Here is a 24,413-nt window from a genome sequence, read left to right as displayed (position 1 = left end):
CTTGACCTAAAAGGAAGAAGTGTAGGAAAAACTAATATAAGTAGAGAGTTTATTTGGGTCAAGCATGAGTTGCAACCCAACAGCGTAGATTCCAGTTGCCCTCAACAGTATGCAATCTTATTAGCAACAGTTACAAGTATGTCTTTAAAGAAAAGGAAGAGGCAGTTCCTAAGTTATTTACCAGGAATTTACAGTGAAATAACATAAGCTATTGATTGGCTTTAAATTGTTCTTTGTATCAAATTCCAGGAACTTGGAGATAATGGGCAAGGTGCTAGTCGGGAACAAAATAACTTTAAACAACTGTCCCCAGGCATGTGTGCGGAGGGGCAGTGTGGCAAGACTAAAGGCCCATACTTATGCCTTTCTGGGTCAGTGTACCTCACAGAACTCAAACTGTTCTATCTTTCTTTTCTCATTATTTTATTGAGGACAGTGGTGGGTGAGTTTGCACAAAGCTACACATTTCTATCAGAAACAGTCAGTTTCTAATGCAACAACCTGACCTGTCCATTCACACCACAAAGGCTCTAGCACTGACATTTCAACTGTCTCCACAACATCACTCTCACTTTAGGATGATATTCTATCTTCCACCACACTTAACAGTCCCTCTGCTATACTTCTTAGCACTATTTAGTGTCTTTGACTGAGCTGTACATCTTGCTTAAGTGCAAACTGTGTAAAGTTTTAAAAATCCTGGATGACCCCTAAAATGTAGCAAAATGATAATTCTCACTACCTCTCAGGGTGGTAGAGAAAAATCAGGGAAATCCACAAAATGAAAGACGTCTTCCCAGGCAAAAGATGTTTCCCACTTTTTGAGGCCTCCTCACAAATATTTCCTAACCTAAATTTCAAATATGTATTTAACTCCATTTGATGTTTAAGTGTTTCCAGGGCCAGAGGATGAGAAGTTATGATATCATTTTGCTAATACTGTCCATTTTAGCACAAAAAGGAGAACTTAGAGTCAACATTTAAGCTCCTAAAAGATGTTGGGTCAAATGAAATGTTCCTCATTCTTTCTTGATGTCTCTTTTACTCCTCTTCCTTGCAGGGTGTTCATCTCCTTGATGGGGCACTCTTGTTATCCCTTTAAACAAAATAAAGAAGTCTAACATTCTACCCAGATTTTTTTTCTGGCTCCACCAAAGGGATGGGTGAATTATGGCCCTAAAGTTAGTGAGAATGATGGTAAGCCTTCAGTCACCTTCAGCCTACCAGCCAACAATGGTCATGACTTGTTTTTCCCTGGATTACATGGAGAAAATCATGCCCTACTTTTTGGACCTGTTGCTTCCACATCTGCATGGTAACCATGAAACCATCCTAATGAACAGCACATATTAACCACTAAATAAAATGTAGACTTTGAATAAAAACACAGTTAAGTATTAAACAGCTTGCCCTTAAGCCAATTCCTTATAGCTACTTACAGCTTAACTTTTAGCTCCTTTCCTTATAATTTCTTACCACCTAAAAGTCACACAGACATGGTCACAAGGCACTAACTTCCCCTCATTGTTTCTATAAAATAATGTATTTAACAGAAAGAAACAAAAGCGGTTTTCATCTCTGTATGTTTCATTTCATCTCCTACGCCCCAACCCATCATCAGCTCCAGACCTTCAATCCCTTACCTGCCTTTCTCTCAAAAACCCCAGTCCTAGACCCAGCAGGGAGGTGGACCTGAGGTTCCCTCAATCTTCCTCATTTTGCTGCCATCCAGTTATTAAACTCTTTCTCTATTGCGACACCTACTGTTTTGATGTATTGGTATGTTACTATGCAACAGACACACAACCCTGGTGATCCTATAATAACTTTTTAGAGTTGCCTCTCTAATTTTGTTCCCAACATCTACTTCTAGGTCTACTCCTCAATTTCATTCACTTGAGCACAACTTCACTTGCAGCTTTGCTTTAGGAAATATTCCATAAATGGACCTAAGAAGATCTTGCTCTTTTAATACCCATGACTACACAAAATACAAGGATAATTCTGATTAAAACTAAATTAGACTGTCAGAATGTTGATAACTGTTGAACCAAAGAATATTCTTTTGAAAAAGACTGAGAAAATTGGAGAAGACAATTATTAAGAAGTGTTTAAGGAAAAAAAAAACCCTGAAAACTATCTTTTGGGAATTTTGTTTTTCTTTCTTGATAGTCCTAGCTTTCGCAGCTACTGAGAGAACTTCAGAATTATTTGGAGCATGAGTATAAGAACGCTCTTATTGATTTGCACCAGTAATCTAATTTGATAGACACATGTCTAGTGTGGTTTGGAATTCAATTAATGAAAATCAGGCATGGGGTTTTTAGAAGAGGAGCATTTATTTTTTTCATAGAAATAAAATCTAAGTTGTTTTAAAATGTTGGTTCATTTTAATTAATTCAATTATGTACTTAAGAGTCATTCATATTTTCATTCAGATATATATGAAACACTCTTCTTTATGTTTATTTCGGCTCCCCAGCTTTTCATTCTCTTTCAGTCTTCCTTTCTGTTTCGTTGCTGTTATTTGTTGTTTTATTTTGTTTTGTTTTGTTTTTTGAGTCAGGATTTCACTCTTTCTTCCAGGCTAGAGTGCAGTGGAACAATCGCAGCTCACTGTAGCCTCCACCTCCCAGGCTCAATCAATTCTCCCATTTCAGCTTCCTGTGTAACCCACCATTAACTGGGTATGGTGGCACACTACAGGCATGTGGAGAAAAATCTAAAGTGAATGTGATGTCAGAGAGGGTGGCGGGCGCAGTAATAGCAAGCATGCTTACTCATTACCAGGCACTGTGATAAGTTCTGTGAATACATAGATAAGTAAAATCCATGCTGTTTCTCACAGAACTCACAATCTATTTAAGAAAGTGGATGTCTATGCAAAAATTTTATAACTATTATTCAATGTGATTAGTACTACATAGAGGTATATGGAGTGTTATAGAAGAATAAATAAGAGAATATCTCATTTTTCCTGGAATGGTTTAAAAATATATCACAGAAACTGAATTGTAAATAGAAATATTTCCAGAAATATGGAAAGGTAGTTTGTGGTAGGACCTATCTTACTTAGCCCACTGCTTCTCACGTTTGGCCTTTAAACTTCAGCTATGACTGTTCCAAGGACAGAAGAAAAAATGAACGGAAGCAAAATATGAAGGCAGCTGTCAATAGAGACTGACTCTCATTGAGGCACGCCAATACAGGTTGGCCCAAATGTCAAAGTCAAGGATATCCAGAGTCAAGGATATCAAATTCTGGGTCATAACACTCTCACAATTGCACCTGCAAATGAAACACACAAGAGTGGAATTGAAGCACATATCTTAATGTGGTTTTCAGGACTAGGGCAGGGAGATGGGCCCCAGCCATCTAATAACTGATGTATAACTTAGGATTTTTTAAAAATAACGAGTGATTTATGAGAGGGGGAGAAAAGGGACAGATTACCAGTTTCCTCAAGAGGCAAATCTTCTAAGAAGTTATCTGCAGCCCGCAGCATCTGCCTTAGTGCAGAGCGGATCAGAATATCATTCACAGGGTTCAGTTCCAAATCTGAAGCATAATTTCCAGCCATCAAAATATTGGAAATAGGAATGCCTAGCATTTTATTGACATTTGTGACCTGTGGAAAGTATATTTAAGAAGCGTATGTCTTGTATTTAATATTTAAAATTTGACCAATTTTAAGTATAATTTAAGAAAGAAACCAAAGAAGCTAAGGCTCAATAAGTTATCTTCAGAACATACTAATAATTCAGATCATTGCAGTTTTAAAGTGTGATATAGATTTGAATAACTCAATCAATTGATCCCATTCTTCATTTCCCTGCAAATATGTTGTATGAGCACATAAATACACATAGACACACACACAAGTATGATTGTGATACTATTACAATAATATCTGATGACGATTAGCATTCTTTACCTGGCTTTGATAAGTCGTGGATCTACTCATGTTTAAAAAGTTGTCTTGAAGAACCTCACTGCAATTACTCACGTTAGTAAGCAAGGCTACATGTGCTATACCTATATCAAATAGAAAAATCAGTTACTTTATATCATAAATATCAATGTGTCAACAAGTTATTAAATATGTGTGAAAGCAACTCTAAAAGGTGATTTTGAGATTTGAAGAATAAAATAGTTCCAATAATTCTCAATATGGAGTCTGAAGCTTTTCTAGTGGAGAAACGATCTTTGATCTTTTTCTTCCAACATGAGAGATCAATTTTCAATGCAATTAAATTCCTGCTAAACTGCAGTTATCTACAATTCCATTCAAATTGTGTGTTTTTAATTGGTCAAGGGAAAAAAAAAGTGATTGCTGGACTTTGGGGACTAAAAAGAGCCACAAGAAAGAGAGGAAGTGAGGAGGGTTTTGTATGAACATTTATGAGAGCAAACTGTACTGATGAAACAGTTCTACTAAGGACCTACTGCTTTCTCCCTCAAACCACAGAGACTGGATTAATAAATCACAGTTGACTTCTAAGCAAATCCAAATTCTGCTATGCTAACAACTGCTTCTGAGGAAAATATAAGACTAATTTCAAATGCCAGTCAAGGAAGCCCCAAGACTCCTTCACCAGAGCTTTTAGTACCTTTGTCCTACCAAATTCTTGTGTTTCTTTTTTCCATTACTAAATTATTTCCTTTACTACCTTCTCTTCATTCAAGTTTCAAAGGAATAACTAGCAAAGTTGGCCAATAAACACTTAGTTCTGGTACAGAGAAGTTCTCAATTGACATCTACCTTTTTTTCAACCTGTTACAATGAAATTCTTCTCTTTCAAAATTAATGCAATGTCCTTTTAGAGGTCCTAAGTCAGCACAGTTAGTTGTATTAAACACTGTCATCCAGCATGCCAAGCACAATGTGTTGCCATACATCCTTGCAAATTCATTTTGAAGCTTAACACTTCTCTCTTACCTCAAGCCCTCCATAATTTTAGAACTGTTAAGTACTTATATATGCTTACATATATACATTGTGTATATCTAATATTCACTACTTAGGCATTTGTTAGACAGTTTATTAAGTTCAGATGCAAAACTTAATATTGCCATTTGATAAGAACAGGAGACTAAAGTTCAGCGAAATTAAATTACCTTTCTCAAAGTCAAAGTTTACTACTACTTAAAAACTAGGGTCACTTAACCGAGACAATGCTCTATACATTAAACTGCATAGCACTTTTTGGAATCTAAATATGTCACCTTTCTATTAATATAGTAAGCAGTGAGACTTTGGAATAAAAATACCCAAACAATTATTTATATTAAAATCTTTTGGAAGTTCAGTGAGAGTACTTCCAGTTGTGAATCAAATGGTGTAGACTTTCCCCTCTTCTTTACACTAAATATTGCTAGAATCTCTGGACATTATACATAAATCAAACACAAAGATTGGAAAGTGCAGAGAATGCAATTTGACTAAAGACCTTGAGACCCAAGAAACAAAAAAGAGATCAGTTCTCCAGGTTTTCTTTTTATTTCATATGTCCCAGATTGGCTTTTAGAGACATGCAACTGGAAAATGCCAATTAGAGCCATCAAAAAGAAAAAAAAAGGAAAGTAAAACCTGTTCCATCTAGTCAAAGCATGAGAAAAAGGGCTGTGTAGCAAGACAGAAAATTTTCAGAAAATAGCCACACTATCCCAGCCAAACACCACGGAATTCACCTTAGCCCTATCCATGGATATGTTCTCCCCTTTCCCAACCTTTAACCTTAGCCAAGGTAGTATCAGAGAAGAAAAAAATGTAGGGAGCCAGGACATTTATGCCTGCACCATACTAACAAGGTCCCTCATGATGGTGTCAATGGAGGCTACTTGGGGATCCTAGACTTTATTCCAATCAGCAGCAATGAGGTGCTCTTTTCCCTCTTTGACGGTGTCACAGGAGAACAAGTGAGAAGGTGGAACTTTAGCCTTCATTAACCTTATATGCAAGGAGGCTTCTAGCCCCTGTGATGTCAGGGGATCCTGTATGGGGCACCCTTTCTCAAAAGGTGTCAAACAAGGCCATGGTAACTGTATTTTCATACTACCAGTATCAGAATCTGTCTACTAAAACATATGGTGTAAGATCCAGAGTCACAAAATAAAACACCAAAAATATCAAAAACAGAATTAAAAATCATTTGTCACATCAAAACCCAAGAAATGTTCAACTTAAATGAGGAAAGCTAATTAGAAGATCCTGACCCTAACTAGATGACAAAGATGTTAGAATTCTTTGACAAGGATTCTAAAGCAACCATCATGAAATGCATAATAACCAAGTAGGAACATGCTTGAAACAAATGAAGGAAGTGGAATGTCTCAGCAAAGAAATAGAAGATATGAGAAAGAATCAAACTGAAATTTTAGAACTAAAAAATATAATAACCAAGATAAGAAAAATAATAGATATGCTCAAAAGCAGAATGGAAAGGACAAAGTAATGAACAAGTGAATTTAAAGATATAACAACAGAAATTACCCACTCTGAAAAATAAAGAGCAAATAGACACAAAAAATAAATAAATTGTGAGACTATTTAAAAAATCTAGAATTCATGCCGCAGAGTTCCAAAAGGAGAGATGAGAGATGGCAGGGCTGAAATGGTCATAATAATAAGACAGCTACAGGCTGAAAGAAACTATTTGTAAACCATGTGTCTGGCAATTAACTCACATTTAGGATTTACAGATCTTTTAAAATTCAACTTCTAAAAAACACAAATAATCCAATCAGAAAATAGTCAAAAGACATCAAAAGACATTTCACTGAACAAGCTATATGGAAGGCAAATAAGCACATGAGAAGATGTTCAATGTCATTAGTCATTAACCAATGCAAGTTAAGACCCTAATGAAACATCAGTATACATCTATTAGAAGAGTTAAGAATTTTTTAACAGCAACAATACCAGATACTAGCAAGAATGCAGAAAAATTAGGTATCTCATGTATTGCTGGTGGGACTCTAAAAGGGTACAATCCCTCTGGAGTGGTGATCTCTTTCAAAGCTAAATATACAGTTACTATATGACCTAGCATTACACTTCTGGAGACTTATCCCAAAGGAATAAAAACTTATATCCACACAAAGCCTCAACACTAATATTTCCAAGAATTGTATTTGCAGTAGCTAAAAACTGGAATTTTTTTTATATAACATGGTTAAACTGTGGTATATCTACACCATGGAATACTATACAATTTTTTAAATGAACAATAAATACATACAAAATCTTGGATGGATGTCTAAAGATATTAGGTTGAGTCAAAAAAAAGTCTCAAAAGGTGACATACTGTGTGATTCCATTTGTATAGTATTCACAAAATCACAAAATTATGGAAATAAAGAAAATATCAGTAGTTGCCAAGAGTTAAGGATGGTGGGGGAAGAGTGGGTGCCATGAGGGAAATCTATGAAGTGATGTAATAGTTGGTTGTAGCAATGGGTACATAAATTCACACATGTGATAAAATGACATAGATCTATAAACACACATTGTTAACAATAATCATTTTCCTTGATTCGATTTTCCTGGTCTAGCCACCTGGTGTGAAGATGTGATTTCCCTATGTAAAGACTCAGGAAAATCATACATCACAAAAAAAAAAATGGCTAGCCTATTCTTTAAAGACTGAAAATTAGGATTTGGAGTCTTTCTTCAGTCACACCTGTGAATAATCTCTACCTGCAATGGCCACCGCACCAGAGAAATCGGATGAAAGGTACATGGGAAATCTCTGTACTCTCTTTGCAACTTCCTGCAAATCTATAATTATTTCAGAATAAAATTTGTTTGATAAGTACAATGAGACTCACCACAGCTTAATACTTCTTTGTGAACTCTCTTGAATTTTGCCAGCATTTTAGAGGAGAGATTGTCAATAGAATTGATGTCTAAGACATAAGCCACACAGTGAATCCTGTCCTTCAGTGACGGAGAGGTGATAAAAGTAGAATGCTCAGGTGTAATTGGTTTATAGGGATTCAACTGTGATAAAAACATAAAGTAACATTCATAATTCAGAGAGCCTCTGTTTAATCTTTAAAGACACAGTTAATGCTTCAAATACTGTCACCACTTACCTCCCTCCTGCCCCTCAGCTACTCTTTCCCCAACTTTGTAGCACCCCCTCTTTACTTCCTTTCTACTGTGAGCATAATACCATTATATCTCTTTTGTTAAAAAAAAAAACAACAACACTTCATTGCTTTGGTAAAAATGATAATTATCCATTGTTAAGTATTGCAGGAAAGTATTAAGACTATCTTTTAAAAGCTGACTTCAAATATTTGTATCCAGAAACAAACAGCATTAACATTTGTTAAATACAATTTAAGACTTCTCCCTGAGCATTTTGCAAACTTAAGTGAACTAATGGATAGAAAAAATAAAAGAAAGAAAAAAATATTGAAACTGCTATTTAAACTAAAAGACAGTAATTTATCTTGATTTTACAGAAGAAAAACAAAGTCAAATAAAAGAAATACCAACTTTGAAGTTAATGTCTCCTTACACAAGACAGTAATCTTTCTAAGATTAAGGAAATAGTTTATGAAAAAATAGTTTGGAAATGTGTAGTTATTAAACTATATATTTCAACGTTGGACTGAATTGACTGACTCCCTGCTATGAAAAATTAGGGTGTTAGTATGCTTCTGATTTCTCCAATGTCTTCGCTCCATTCCCGGGCTCTTTATCTTTATGTCTCCTTTTCCCTGACTGGATTATGAACTAGAGGATACGGCTTGTGTTATTGAACTATGTGTTTTCAGTAACTGGCTTAGAGTTTGGCACAAATATGGTTTATAATAAATGGTTTCTGAGTAAAGAAATGAATACATAGGTAAGGTTTCCAACTCAGCACAATTGGGAGGCAAAAAGAGATTATCCTTTAGAAATTGAGGCTGATACCCAATACCTAAAGAAAGGTAACGATCATTATTAGCTTTTTTGACAACTTAGACTGCAATATCTCACTTAACCTTCTTAGCCACCCTATGAGATAGACACTATTAATACCAACATTTCACACCTAAAAAGAGACTAAGAGAAAAAGTGTGTATCTTACGTATGGGTACACATGTATTACTAGCAGAGCCAAATTTTGAATCTAAGTATTTAGTAATGAAATCTAAGCACTTACAGTATAAAATCACATTTCAACACAAAGTGGTACTTGTTCCAATATTTTGTCTATGTAATCCAAAAAGTGCAAGAGATTAACTACTTTATTATTAGTTTACATTAGTGCGGAGTGATAAAAACACAACATCCCCGTGATCTTTTCCTGGAATGTGGATGAGTCGAATCCTGCCTTTTGGCTTTATTTCTCAATGTTACAGAAAAGAACAATTGTCACTCTACGTTTTTACATGAATTCTTTTTCATTTAAAGTAGAATAGTATTGGGTAATGTTGAAACCACATTGTGGCAGTTAAAATTGCCTTTTGAGATAGAAAATTCAATTAAAAATACTAAAGAAAATGATTTGAAATTTTTTGGATATTGAAGAAACCTTACCTGATATCTGTCTGGCATACAACCTTTTAATATGTAGGGGATGTCACCAATGCATAGTCCTACTCCCTCTGTCTCATCTAGTCCCATGGTGTCACACAACATAAATAGCAGAGATTTTCCATTTTTTCCATCTTTGACAGAATATATCCTATACTGTTAAAAAATATATTACATGTAAAAGTTCATTCATCACCCAACATTCAAGGCATGACAATAAGAAAAGAGACTGATTAATATTTAAACACCATGGTCCTCAAGCAGTTTCGTCTTAAGACCCCTTTAGACTCTTAAAAGTTATTGAGAATCCCAAAGATCTGTTATTTAAGTGGGTAATATCTATGGATATTTAAAATATTGGAAATTAATACTAAAAAAAGTTAAATGTTTGTTTTTTAATTAAAAGGGAAAATTATATGTAATTTATCATGTAAAATACTTATATATACACACATATATATACACACATACATGTATATGTGTGTGTGTGTACATATATATATATATATATATATATATATATATATAGTGGCATGTTTTGACTCCTTGCTTTTTATATTTTGTGTATCTACTATCAGTATTTGTTTTGTGCTTAACCATGATGCTTATACAAAAAAAAACATATTTATAACCAGTTATTTTAAGTTAATAACAGCTCCACTTAGAAAAAAAAACATTTTACATTTTTACTCCACTCCTCCCCATGGTTTACATCTTTGATACCACAATTTACATCTTTCCATATTGCATGTCCCTTAACAAAGTATTACAGTTATTATTGTTGTAGTAGTTTTGGTTTTTAACCTTCATATTGAAGATATAACTGATTTACACATCATCATTACAATATTAGAGTATTCTGAATTTTATTGTATACTTAGTTTTACCAGTGAGTTTTATACTTCCAGATATTTTAAGTTACTTATTAGCATCCTTATTAAAACTCTGTGTTATTTGCTTTTTTATCTTCCTGTTTTAAGAATCCTCTCTTTGTCTTTGATATTTTGTAGTTTGATTTTAGTATGTCTTGGGTTAATATTGTTTGAATTAAATCTGATTGGAGATTTTCTCTCACCTTTACCTGGATATTTGCATCTTCCTCCAGGTTTGGGAAGTTTTTGCTACTATTTATTTATTTAAGCTTTCTATCACTCTTAATTTCTTGTCTCCTTTCACTCCTATAACTTGAATATTTGTTCTTTTGATGCTAAATCCCGTAAACTTTCTGCATTCTTTTTCATTCTGTTTTTTTCTCATCTATATTTTCAAATAACCTGCCTTTAAGTTTACAGACTCTTCTACTTGATCAATTCTGCTGCTGATTCTCTCTATGTCATTTCTCATTTCACCCATTGTGTTGTTTTAGCTCTGAGATTTTTGATTTTTTGTAATTATTACAACTTTCTATTAAATTTCTTATTCTGATCACTCATCATTTTTCTCATGTTGTTAAATTGTTTCTCTGTATTTTCTTGAAATTTGTGCTTCCTTAAAATAATTATTTTAAATTCTTCAGGTGGTTCATATATCTCTATTTTGGGTCACTGGCACATTATTTTCTCTCTTTAGTGACGTCATGTTACACTGATCATTCTTGACCCTTGTGACCATATGTCAATGTATAAACATCTCTGAAAGTATGTACTTATTCCTAAATTTGCAGATTGTCTTTGTCTGGAGAAGTCCTTCAACAATCAGCCCATCCAAAGAGTCTGGGCAGGCTGCCTTGCATGATCCCAAAGCCTGGGACCACGGTGACTCGTGAAGCACTGAGGCATGCCTAAAGCTCAGGACCACTGCAGCATCCCTGCCACTAAGAGCTGTTCAGAGGCTGGGCCACTGATAACCAATCCATGGTGTGATCCAGGGATTGAGTCCACCATGCAAGCTTGAAATCTAGGGCCACATGCTCTCACTTGGCACCAGCATGGGTCTAGAGGCTCAGCCCTCAGATATCAGCCTAAAGTCTGGGGCCATGGAGTTCTACCCAGTGCTGGGTTTTACTGTAGTAGGCCTGATATTGGAGTCCAGGCAAAGTCCTGTCCTCACTTCCCTCTTTTCCCCCAAGCAGATGATAGTTCTCTCTACACTATGGTACCTGGAGTTGAGGGGGTGATGCAGATCATGTAAAACTGTCTTTCCTACCCTCTTCAATGTATCTTTTCTTATGATTATGCTAGAACCAGGTACTGTGATCTTTCACCTGGTTTCCTGAGGTCTTGTGAAGATATTTTTGTGTGCTAATAGTTGTTCAAATTCAAATTGATGTTTCAATGGAGGAATAATTGGAGTGACCTGTGTGACCATCTTGCTCTGCCCCTCCTCTTCTTAAATGTTGTCTTAATCATTAAGAATACAATTACAAACCTGTCACATATTCATCAAATAACATTTTTATTTTGTATTTAAAAAGTTTTTTTTTAATTGTAGAAAACAGTGTCATTGGTTTATTATTAAAATTCTCTTCAATCTCGGGATTAAAGAAAAGAACTGTATATATGAGATACATGTGGCTCTGATTCAATTTGCTGATATGTTACTTTAATTGAAGTATGTGAAGAAAATATGGCCTCTCAGACATATGTATAATATGAGAGGAGGTAATATTTCATGGTATAACTTTCAGGTATGAATATTCCTCAACATCATATATTAAAGCTCAACAAGTAATAACTTCTTAAAGGTTAGTTGTAATGTGGAATCTGTAACACATTTTTGTATGCTGCCACATTAAATCCATTGATCTATCTTATACCTTGAATATATCTTTGACTCATGCATAATTTTAGCCTAATTTATTGTTCATTTTAAAACATTGGTTCACTGGATTATCCAGATTAGTAGGGTCACTTTGAGTATTTTTATTAAAATAGCTGCCAAATATCCAAGTATAAATAAGTCTGTTCTATCCAGTAAACGTGATGTTATATATTTTTAAAAGGTTCAGTTGACAACTCAGTTGCTCCAGTGCTTTTTCTAAAGACAATTGCCAATTTTCAATATGCATTAGAAGTACTTTATGAGTACTTCTCATTTTATCACACTGAATATTAAAATAATGTATACTCCAAAGTGGAGTTTAAATAAAGCCAATAACTGTAACTATTCATAAAGGACATTCTTGAGTAAAACTGGCATTTTAGTTTTTTCCTGTAAGTACAGTAATTGAGAGAAATATGATGACTGCTAGTCGTGTTTCATGCCACGTTTGATTCATACTAATGTGCCAACAGGTGAAACTATGTTACATAATAAATTCAAGTGTCAATACACTAGAAAAGACAAAAAAAAAAACCTTAGAATAATTCTAAAAAATTGCTTTGAACTCAGAGATACCCTTACAAGGTCTCAGGAAACCCGAGGGGTCTACATATCTCACTTTGAGGAGCACAACAGAAGATTATTTCCCAGATAAACACATTCCATCTTATTGTAAGGGTATTTTTTAGAATAATTCAGAAAATATTTTATTTGTTGGTCAGATAGACTTTCAACCTACCCACAAAAAAAGTATGGAAGATTTGGGAAGAATTACAAAGGAAAGGATTTCTCAGAGATACTTTAAGTATAATTTTTCCATCTGTGGTGCTGGCAAGGGTGTAATATTGCTCAAACCAGAAGGGAAAGACCCTCTGTGACCTATTGTAATCTGTAATAAAGTCAAAAGCTTTCACTGGGCCATGAGTGTGTAGGATTAATCCCACTGAAGATTTTTATCTAGGAGAATAAGACCTACTAGTGCCCCAACACAAAAGAAATTATACTAAGCACTAGCGCTGAAGTACATTGCAAAATTTCAGGAACACCAATATGCATCTTCATAGTTTCCTTACCATTAATTTGCTTCCTTTATAATTTCAGTTTTTCAAAGAAAAAGGTCTTTAAGCAATAAACTATTTTATTGCCCTCCTAAAATTTCCCCCATATGTCTTCAGTTTAAATAACATTTGCATTTCATTGGAGTTCAGTATCTAGATCTTCTCTTAAAACAAGACCTTTGAAATTTAAAACTTAAGAGGAAGAAACAGAAATTTTGTCTTGAATAGTACCTCCATTGTGGCATGTATCACAATAAATGATGCATATTTATTATCTGCATTGGTCTCTGAGATCTCTGGGCGATGGGACCAAGCATTATTTGTAACTAGGTCTCTAGTTCTGAATAAATATTTAACAAACAGAAACATTTCAATCAATGCTTAATTAATTGAAATTGTGTGGCAGTATCTTGCCGTGGCTTCTGAGACTACACTGATATATTAAAGCCACTCAAGAGCATAGTATCTGGCCAATATCAAGAAATAAGATGTGATTCTTGAAAGTACTAGAAAATTCTTTCAGTTGTTGAATGTGATACAGAAGCTCAAATGAACCATTACTGTCTTATTATGTAGTCTTATATTAGGCTAAATTTTACATCGATAATAACAGCATATTCCCTAACAAGTGATAATATTAATTTGTGGTTACCATAAAAAAGACTGATTCTAAAATTTTCTGTTCTTTTCCTTTATTATTTTTGTTTGATTGCATGATAACATTGATAAGCTTAAACCAGAAGGAATTTTCTAGACAAGTGTTGCATCATAATTTGTAGTTCTTTAGGGTAACAATTAAGAAATCTATATTACTATTTATTTCCTTAAGTATATCTTTTTGTAAAGAAGATAGTTTTTGTAAAAGCATAGATTTACACTTCAATTTCTCCTTCAAAATTGACCCACCAATGTGAGCTACTATTTTTGCATGACCATGTCTTGGAGAATGGACTTATGTAATAAAAAAATTATCTTACATAATTCTCATTATTGTATTATGAGAAAACCATTTAAACCAGGTAAAATCATGTGGTACATGTGTAAAAATGAATATCAAATATAATGCTCAAAGATTTCCACAGGGTTTTTCAATTTTTGTTTTCTACACAAACACTAAAAAGTATTCTTTATATAACTGCTTCTTACATCTATAAAATGTGAAAGCTTCTCTGTATAATACAGCTCAATGGAGGTGATTCTGATTAAAATTTTACTCCTATTTCCCATTTGATTTAGGATTTAATTGTAGATTTAGCATTTAATTGTATATTAGGATTGCCCTGAGAGAAAAAGACAAAAACATAAATAATGTAATAATCGTAATCTATAGAATAAAATCCTCAGAGAAATAACTTACCTGTTCAGTAATGCTGGTGACATCAGATCCCACCATGGCTTGGCAAGTCACATGGCCATGAAAAACAGACTTGACTGAATTGAAAAAAACTGGACTTTCCAGACCCAACTGGACCCACCAAAAGAATACGAATTTCTGAAACCAAATAGGGCTTGTAAGCTCTGATTTCTGCTAGAAGCCTATTTCTGTGCCTGTTAAAATGCAATGGTTAAATATAGTATAAGAACACCCAATAAAGAACACCACAAGTCACCTACAGCTTCTTTCCCTTCTCTAAGAAGGGAATTTTTTTATTATTTATTATTTTAATAATGGAATCTTCTATGATATGATTTGAAATATCTAAAATTATACATTTTGTACTTAAAGAAAATGCATTATATTATATCTGACTAAAGTTGAATATTAACCAGCAACCAAACCATTTTTCAACTCTCAGGCTTGGACCACGTAAGTGTAATAAGAATATTAGTAACATTGAAGATAAATTATTATTTTCAATAAAAATATATTAAGGAGAAATCAAAATAAAACATAGGCAATGTAGCTATCTATCTATAAATTGAAAAAGAGGGTTTGTTTTTAACGTTTACTGAGGATTCTCAAAAGCTGTATCTCAGGGAAAGATTCAGAGAAATTATCTAAAATGGTTATAACCTGAAAAATTTGGATCTAATGTCTAAAGTGGAAACGAAGTCCAATTGGTCAATGTCATCAGGTGGATTTTTAAAGTTTCATAGTTGGTAGTGGTTTTGCTATTTTATGTCAATAACATCATAACTCTTGTTTATCATTTCAAGTGGCATGATCTTTATCTTTACTACTTGTCAGCATTCTTTATACAATTGATCTAAATAAAATGATCAGTAGATAACCCACTAATTTAACTTACTCTCCAGCTTTCATTATCTTCTTTGCATAGTTTAGGTTATCCTTAAATCCTATAGGAATAAACATAGCATGGTAAGTTTTTTAAACTTCTCTGGTTAAATGTGGTCAAGTCTACTTTTAAAATAAGACATTGAGTTCATTTGCGTAACCCAGGGCTGAGCTGCTTACTTAGGAGTCAGGGTTGGCAGCACAGTGAGAGGAAGAGAAGAAAAAATTATCCTCTCTGCACATTAACTTGCTCTAGAAGCTCTCACTTGATTACGCCTAGAAGTTCTGAGGGTCATATGTTACAAGGGTCTGATCTTTGGGTCATACATCAAAACAAACTAGCTCTAATGACAAGATCTCTCTCTCTCTCCCTCTCTCTCTCTCTCTCTCTCTCTCTCTCTCTCTCTCTCTCTCTCTCTTCCTTTTTCATCTCCTTCTCCTTTTTCATCTCTATTTCTGTACATGTATTTCTAAACTTACTCTGCTCAAAGCAGCCTATATTTTCTAGATAAAAACCTCATAATTTTCATGTTCCCCATGTTACATTTCAGAATTTATCAAAGAGGATAAATTGGCATGAATCTGACTTTCCTCTCACTTTCCTTGCTCTTGTAGAGCAATTATTACCCTCCAAACAGAAACATCAGAACCGTAATGTGAGATGTAGGATTATTTAATTTCACGTACCTTCAACTCGAAAAACTTCACATTCCAAATATGTTTTGAAGCCATATAAGTCTAGTTTCAAGTTTTTTACTATCATGTCAGTTAGATAAATTGTGTTATTATATGGCTGTATAAGGAAAATATCCTTTTCCAATGAACGACCAACCAATTGTTTATCACTAATTTTTGGTGCTATATTTAAGAGTAAAGTTTCTATTTCAGTGGTGCCATTTTTCTTTTGAACTGCAAACCAAAGGGAATCATTTAGCTCTTCAGAATTTTCACATAAATTAGAATAATCTCCAAGCATAAAGGCTACAATGATATTGCGATTAAAGTAAATCATTGTTACAGTACATCCCTGATGGCTGCATCTTTGAACCATATCTTCAATTCTATCTCCATGAACACTAGACTTATAGAGAAGAGTCAAAGAAACATTTCCAAGCAGCTTTCTCAGTGAATTTCATCATTCCATGTCAATCTTGTTGTCACTTCCATTGTTCTATATCTAATGGAAAAACAATTATATTTTGAGAAGCTTGTATAATATAGTTGCTTATAGCTTAGATTTCCACTTCTACTTTCAGTCAGTTCTTTTTTTCACTGACTTAAAACATCATTTGGTTAAGGCAAAAAATATAGAATGACACAGTAGTAGGTAAATAAAAAATATATTATTTAGAAAGGAAAAAGTCATTAAAATTTTTAAATCAATTGACAAACTTCAGAATGTTAAAGAATAAATAAAAAATCAGAATAGAAGTCAGCAAATTTTTTCATAATGAACAAGATAGTAAGTAATTTTAGCCTTTGTAGACCATATGGTCTCTTCCACAATTACTCAACTTTGCCACTGTAATACAAAGTAAGTCACAGATAATATGTAAACAAGAAAGCATGACTGTATTCCGATAAAATTTTCTTTAAAAGAGTATATGGCTGGAACACAGGCCATCATCATCATATTACATTCATCATTTGCCAACCTATGAATTAGAAAATGGAACCCAGGAATTCATGTAGGAAAAAACACATAAAGAAACTGAAATATGAACGGAGATAACAGCTATAGAAGTCCTACAGCAGCATACTAGACTATTGGTCATCACGACAATTATTTCAATGAAAAAAAAAACTGGAAAAGCAGGATAAACTATGAAAATATATGTGTTACAATGCTCTAAAGAGCAAACAAGACAGTTAAGACATAGTTATTGGCAAAGACTTGGAGAAGTTAGTAAAGAGAGATAAGATAGGCATTTGGAAGCACATTTCAGATATGCATCTGTCAAATTCAGAAAAGGCACGTGAGATGCTGAAAAGTCAAACAAAGGTTTTACTAAACTCATAGTTAGGGAGACAAAAATCATACTTTGGAGTGCAATAAGGAGAGTAGCTTGGAAACCTTTCCCTTAGGCTACAGTTTGGGATTCTAAAGGGAAAACCAAAAACCTTATGTTCTCACTTATAAGTGGGAGCTAAGCTACAAGTACGCAAAGGCATACAGACTGATATACTGGACTTTAGAGAATCAGAAAGGAGAGGATGAAGAGGGGCTAGGGATTAAAAAAACAAAACAAAAAAAAACCTGCATATTAGATACAGTGTACACTACTTGGGTGATGAATGCCCTAAACCTCAGAATTCACCACTATATAATTCATCCAAGTGACAAAGAAACACACTCCAAACACGATTGAAATACAATTTTTTTTTTAATTTAAGAAAAGAGCTACATGGAAGAAGTAAGTATGGACTGGAAGCAGACAGAGTTAATTTCCTACTCTAGTAATCTCAATCCTTGATTGAATTAAAGTAAATGAGAATTGCTAGTGTCCACAGCTACATGGCAGAAACAAAATAAATCTTGTCTGGATGAAAAGAACATTCTTCTAGCTTCAAATTATCTCTATGATTTTTTTTAATGTTCAGTGACTCTCAGTCATCATGAACACATTTATGTTTCAAGGTAAATAAAACAACATGATAGAAAACCAAGAGAAACACCACACGATAGAAACAAACCCATACTTAGACTGGAGCTACCCATAGAGATTTTTTTAATTACTGTACTTGATATGTTCAGACAGCTAAAAGGCAAGATTGAATGATTGGCAATAAAATGAATACAATAAAAAGTTAAAAAGAAATTTTAGATTTAAAAATATATATCTGAAATTAATAATTAAGCTAATACATTTAAATGCAAGGCAAACATAGTTAAAGAATTACAGGCTAGGCATGGTGGTTCACGCCTGTAATCTCAGCACTTTGGGAGGCTGAGGCAGGTGGATCACAAGGTCTAGAGTTCGAGACCAGCCTGGCCAATATGGTGAAACCCCGTCTCTACTAAAAATACAGAAGTTAGCAGGGTGTGGTGGTGGGGCGCCTGTAGTCCCAGCTACTTGGGAGGCTAAGGCAAGAGAATTGCTTGAACCCAGGAGGCAGAGGTTGCAGTGAGCTGAGATTGTGTCACTACACTCCAGCCTGGGTGACAGAGAAAGACTGAGTCTCAAAAAAAAAAAAAAAAAAAAAAAAAAAAAAAAAAAAAAAGAATTAGTTGAAAATTTATCAACTGAAGTATTGAGAAAAAAAGAGAATGAAAAGAGGAGAGGCAAAAAGGGATTAATGGATACCACAAAATTGGTTAAGATATATGAAACTGGAATACAAAAATAAAAGAAAAAGTATAGAAAAGATATTCTACAACCTTAAAAAGCAAGCAAATCTCAAAACATTTCAAAGTACCATAGTATTGAACAACAGTACAAGCCAAAAATTTTTTTAAAAAGAAGATAACTAATAGATTCTCTCATACATTAGAAAATAAAATATATACTTTGAAATAATACATTATTCAAATAAGAAATCATAATGAAATTTAAATGATAAAATATTCTTGTTAAAACTTATGGAGTGAAGATAAAATGCTATAAAAATCATATATGCTTAAACATGTATTAGAAATGAAGCAAGGCAGAAAATTAATTATATAAATTTCATTTCAAAAAGTCAGAAAAAATACCAATTAAACCCAAAGAATGCAGAAAAAATTAAATAATAAAAATAAAAGCAAGAATTAATGAACAGAAGTATTAAGTATACAATCGAGAAGATTAACAAAACCAAAACCTACTTTTTGAAAGGAGTAACAAAACTTGTAAAACTCTGCTGACACTGATAAAGGGAAAAAAGGGAAGAAATGACCTAAAAAGAAAACATAAGAGAAAATGTCAGTACAGATGCAATAAACGATAAAATGATCCCAATATAAACAACTTTGTAAAAATAAATTTGAGAATAAGTGGACAAATTTCAAGAAAAATGCAACTTACCAAAGCTGACATAAAAATAAATATAACATTTGATTCTCTCATAGCTAAAATTCAGAATTTTAAAATTAAAACTAAATTCATAATTAATTTAAGACTTGCCCAAGAAAACTCAAGGATCAGAGTCTAACTGCTAAATTCTAACAAAATTTAAAGAATAAATAATACACAATCTTACACATGTTCTTTCAGAGAATAACTTAGATACCAAAATCTGTTAATGGTGTTATAAGAAAGAAAAATTACAGGTGAATCTCTTTCACAAATATAGATGAAACGATCCTCAGCAAAATATTAGCAAATCAAAGAAAGAAGGATAATACTGAGTCTAAGCATGTCATGATGAAATACAATAATATGCTGTGTCCAAGAACTCACTTAGACTTAAGGACACACATAGGATGAAAATCAAGTGATAATAGGGTACTTTTGCAAATGGCAACCGCAAGAGAGCAGGGATGTCTGTCCCTATCCCACACAAAATAGACATAAAATCAAAACCTGTCATAAGAGGCTATGAAGGACATCATGTAATAATAAAAGGGTCAGCTCACCAGAAAGATATAACAATTATAAATGTATATTCATCCAACGTTAGAGCACCTAAGTAAATGAAGCAAACACTGAAAGAATTGAAGGGAGAAATAAACAGCAACACAACAAGAGAAGGAAATTTCAATAACCCACTTGCAATATTTTATCCATTATAAAACATCCAAACAGAAGATCAATAGGAAACAGAGAACTTGAACAATATAGATCCAGTGGACCTAATGGGCATATACAGAGCATTATATCCAGCAACAGCAAAATACATGTTCTTCTCAAGTGTGTTATAGGAGCATTCTCCAGGACAAGTCTTTTTTTTTTTTTTGTATTTTTAGTAGAAACGGGGTTTCACCATGTTGGCCAGGATGGTCTCGATCTCTTGACCTCGTGATCCACCCGCCTCGGCCTCCCAAAGTGCTGGGATTACAGGCATGAGCCACCGCGCCCGGCCAAAAAACAAGTCTTAACAAATCTAAGAAGATTGAAACCATATCAAGTGTCTTTTCTCTCAACCTTCTAATAAAACTAGAAATCAGTAGCAGAAAATCTAGAAAATTAACAAGGATGTGAGAATTAAACAACACCCTCTGGAATAAGTAGTGGATCAAAAAGAAATAAAAAGGGAAATTAAAAAATATCTTGAGGCCAGGTGTGGTGGTTCACACCTGTAAACCCAGCACTTTGGCAGGCCGAGGCGGGTGGATCACTTGAGGTCACGAGTCCGAGACCAGCCTGGACAATATGGAGAAACCCCGTCTCTACTAAAAATAGAAAAATTAATCAGCCGGATGTAGTGATGTGTACCTGTAGTCCCAGCTTCTTACTGAGGTAGGAGAATCACTTGAACCTGGAAGGCAGAGATTGCACCACTGCACTCCAGCCTGGGTGACAGAGAGAGACTCCATCTCAAAAAACAAAAAAATAAAAATAATAAGAAGAGGAAATCTTGAGACAAATGAAGATACAAACACATTTTAGATTGGTATTTGAATCATCATCCAATCCATTGAGGGCCCAAATAGAACAAAAAGTCAGAAGAAGAAAAAATTATCTTCTTGAGCTGGAGTATCCATCTTCTCCTGCTCTCAGATATCTGAGCTCCTGGTTTCCAGACATTTGGATTCTGGGACTTTCACCAACAGCTCTCCCAGTTCCCAGGACTTTGGATTCAGACTGGGAGTTCCACCACTGGCTCTACCAGTTCTCAGGCCTTTGGATCACACCACCAGCTTTCCTGGCTTTACAACTGGCAGATGGCAGACAGTGAGACTTCTCGACCTCCAAAATCATGTGCGCCAACTCCCATAACAAATTTCCTTCGGTTTTTTGTTTTGTTTTGTTTTGTTTTGTTTTGTTTTGTTTAATGTTGCTTCAGTTTCTCTGAAGAACTCTGATTAATACAAATTGGTCCTCTCAATTGACACAGAAAAGGTATTTAACAAAATTCAATACCTTTTCATAATAAAAACACTTAAAAAAACAGTAGTAGAAGGAAATGACTTCAACATAGTAAATCCACGTATAAAAAGTCCATAGTTAACATCAAGTTCAGCAGTGAAAAACTGATAACATTTCCTTGAAGATCAGGAACAAGACAAGATTATCCACTTTTACCACTTCTATTCAACTTATTACTGAATGTCCTAACCAGAGCAAATAGGTCAAAATAAAAAAGAAAGTGAAAAGGTAAAAGCACCTGAATTACAAGGGAAGTAAAATCATCTCTGCTCACAGATATTATCTTATATGCAGAAAACCTTAAAGCGTCTACAGATAAAGTATTAATATTGACTAATTTAGTATGTTATTTAATCTATTGCTGCATAGCAATTTCCTGTAAATTTAGAGGCTTAAAACAACGCACATTTATAGTCTCACAGTTTCTCTGAGTCAGAAATACAGTCACTACTTAGGTTGGTTCTCTGCTTCAGAATTTTTCATGAGGCAGCTATCAAAATGTTAGCCACGCTGCAGACTCTTTTGAATGTTTAATGGGAGAAGAACATGATTCCAAGCTCCTGCGGTTGTTAGAGGAATTCAGTTCCTTGTGGTTGTAGATATGAGAACCCCATTTCTTGCTGATGATGATGAGAGGCTATCCTCAGTTCTCAGCTGGTTATTGGTCTGAAGCCACTCTTAATTCCTTACCAAATGGGCCTCCCCAACATGACCACTTACTTCATTGAAACCAGCAAGTGAGTGAATCTCCTAGCAGAGCAGACACTATAATCTTAACATATCACATTTGCCAGATTCTATCTGTTACAGTTAAGTCACAGGTTCCATCCACAGACAAGGGGGGGTTACACATGGACATGAGTACCAGAAAGCAGGGACAATTATGAGCTATTTTACAGTTTGTACACCACATTGTAAAAGATTGCCGAATATGGTCAATATGTTAAAATTCCTCCTAGTGTCTCTCAGGTTTATCACAGCAATCTTTTCTATTGTGAATTTCTATTAACAGTAGAAAAGATATGGAATCAACCTAACTGTCCACAAATGGATGAATGGATAAAGAAAATGTGGTATATTACACAATAGAATAGTATTTAGCCATAAAAACAGTAAAATCATGTCATTTACAGCAACATGGATAGAAATGGAGAATATTAAGTGAAATAACCTAGGCACAGGAAATATCACACCTTCACACTCATATGTGGAAGCTAAAAAGTTGATCTTACAAAGGTGGAGAGTATAATGATAGATGCTGAAGGCTAGGAAAAGTGGTGAAGAGATGTGAGTTAATGAGCACAAATATACAGTTAAATAAAAGGTATAAGTTCTATTAGTCAATAAAGTGGAGTGGCTATAGTAAAAAACAATGTTTGTATATTTCAGAGTAGCTAGAAGACTTAGATTGTTCCCAAAATATGGAAATAATAAATACTCAAAGTGATGGAAACCACAAATATCCTGACTTAATCATTACACATTCTAAGTGCATCACCATATATCACATGTACCCCATAAATATTTAATGTATTATGTAACAATAAAAATAAAATAAATACAAATATAAATTTTTTAAAAAATTATTGTGTAAAACCATCCTTGCTGGTATATAAAAACAGAAGTAATTTTTAAAAAGTAATAATAGAGATATTTAGATACATGCATATATATATATACATACACACACACACACACACACACACACACACACACATACAGAAAACCATAAAAACAATCATGACAAAAATTTATACCAAATTCTAGCTGATGTTTTCCTCTGGAAATAAAAAGAAAGGTAAAGAATATAGGAGAGGCTGGGTGCGGTGGCTCGCACCTGTAATCCCAGCACTTTGGGAAACCGAGGCTGGCAGATCACTTGAGGCCAGAAGTTCGAGACCAGTCTGGTCAACATGGTGAAACCCATCTCTATTAAAAATATAAAAATTAGCCAGGCATGGTGGCACATGCCTATAATCCCAGCTATTTGGGAGGCTGAAGCATGAGAATCCCTTGAACCCAGGAGGTGGAGATTGCAGTGATCCGACATGGAAACACTGCCGTCCAGCCTGGGCAATAGAGTAAGACCCTGTCTCAAACAAACAAACAAACAAGAATATAGGAGAGATTCATAGAGTTCTTCAACTTTATTTGTAATGCTTTTGTTTTTAAGAGAAAGAAATTATTCCAATTTACAAAGCAAATCATTTTTAAAATCTGATAAAACTGTATCAGATTACAATGGTTCATTTACACTCACTAGTTATCTGTGTGTAAAATTTTCACTAAAACTAAAGGAAAATGAAAGAGAAAAGTATGACCATTAGCAGCAATTCCACTCTGAAACTCCTTTCAGAAAAAGAAAGAAAGAAAGAAAGAAAGAAAGCTTTTTTCTTCACACAGAGCTAAGAAGCATTGGATGGCAAAAAGTCACTTACCTGTGATGTTCTCATTTATATGTGGAAGCTTTTTAAAAAAAAAAGTTGATTTCATGGAGGTAGAGAGTAGACTGGTGGTTGCCAGAAGTTGGGAAAGTCAGAGGAAGGGGTGATGAAAAGAGGATATTTAATGGGTACAAAAATACAGTTAGATAGAAGGAATAAGCTCTTGTGTTCATAGCACAATAGGATAACTATAGTTAACAATAATTTATTGTCTATTTTGAAAAGGCTAGAAGAGAAGATCTGGAATGTTCCCAACACAAAGAAATGATAAATGGTTGAGGCAATGGATTTCGCAATGATCCTGATTTGATCGTTGTACATCGTATGCTTGTATCAAAATATCACACATACCCCATAAATATGTACAACTATTAT

The 24,413-nt window shown here is 34.1% G+C and overlaps 2 protein-coding genes across 2 annotated transcripts in view; both read right to left on the bottom strand.

Annotated features, from left to right (window-relative positions):
- Positions 1–7,872, bottom strand: part of IFI44 (interferon induced protein 44) — a 27,915-nt gene extending 20,043 nt beyond the window's left edge. Inside the window, 1 exon segment of the mRNA XM_074381057.1 lies at positions 7,831–7,872. The gene's annotated coding sequence lies outside the window, so the exon portion shown is untranslated.
- Positions 2,321–24,413, bottom strand: IFI44L (interferon induced protein 44 like). Its single transcript, XM_010347207.3, is given in 12 exon segments — positions 2,321–3,288; positions 3,454–3,628; positions 3,935–4,035; positions 7,831–8,002; positions 9,536–9,688; positions 14,708–14,794; positions 14,796–14,898; positions 15,600–15,648; positions 16,274–16,711; positions 16,714–16,763; positions 19,392–19,462; positions 24,033–24,413. Coding segments are annotated over 12 exon segments (1,437 nt in total). The 5' UTR covers positions 24,048–24,413; the 3' UTR covers positions 2,321–3,265.

This window comes from Saimiri boliviensis, chromosome 11, assembly GCF_048565385.1.
Source record: "Saimiri boliviensis isolate mSaiBol1 chromosome 11, mSaiBol1.pri, whole genome shotgun sequence".
NCBI lineage: Eukaryota > Metazoa > Chordata > Mammalia > Primates > Cebidae > Saimiri > Saimiri boliviensis.
Note: the sequence above shows the minus strand (reverse complement) of the source record. Positions and strands in the feature narration are given on the sequence as shown.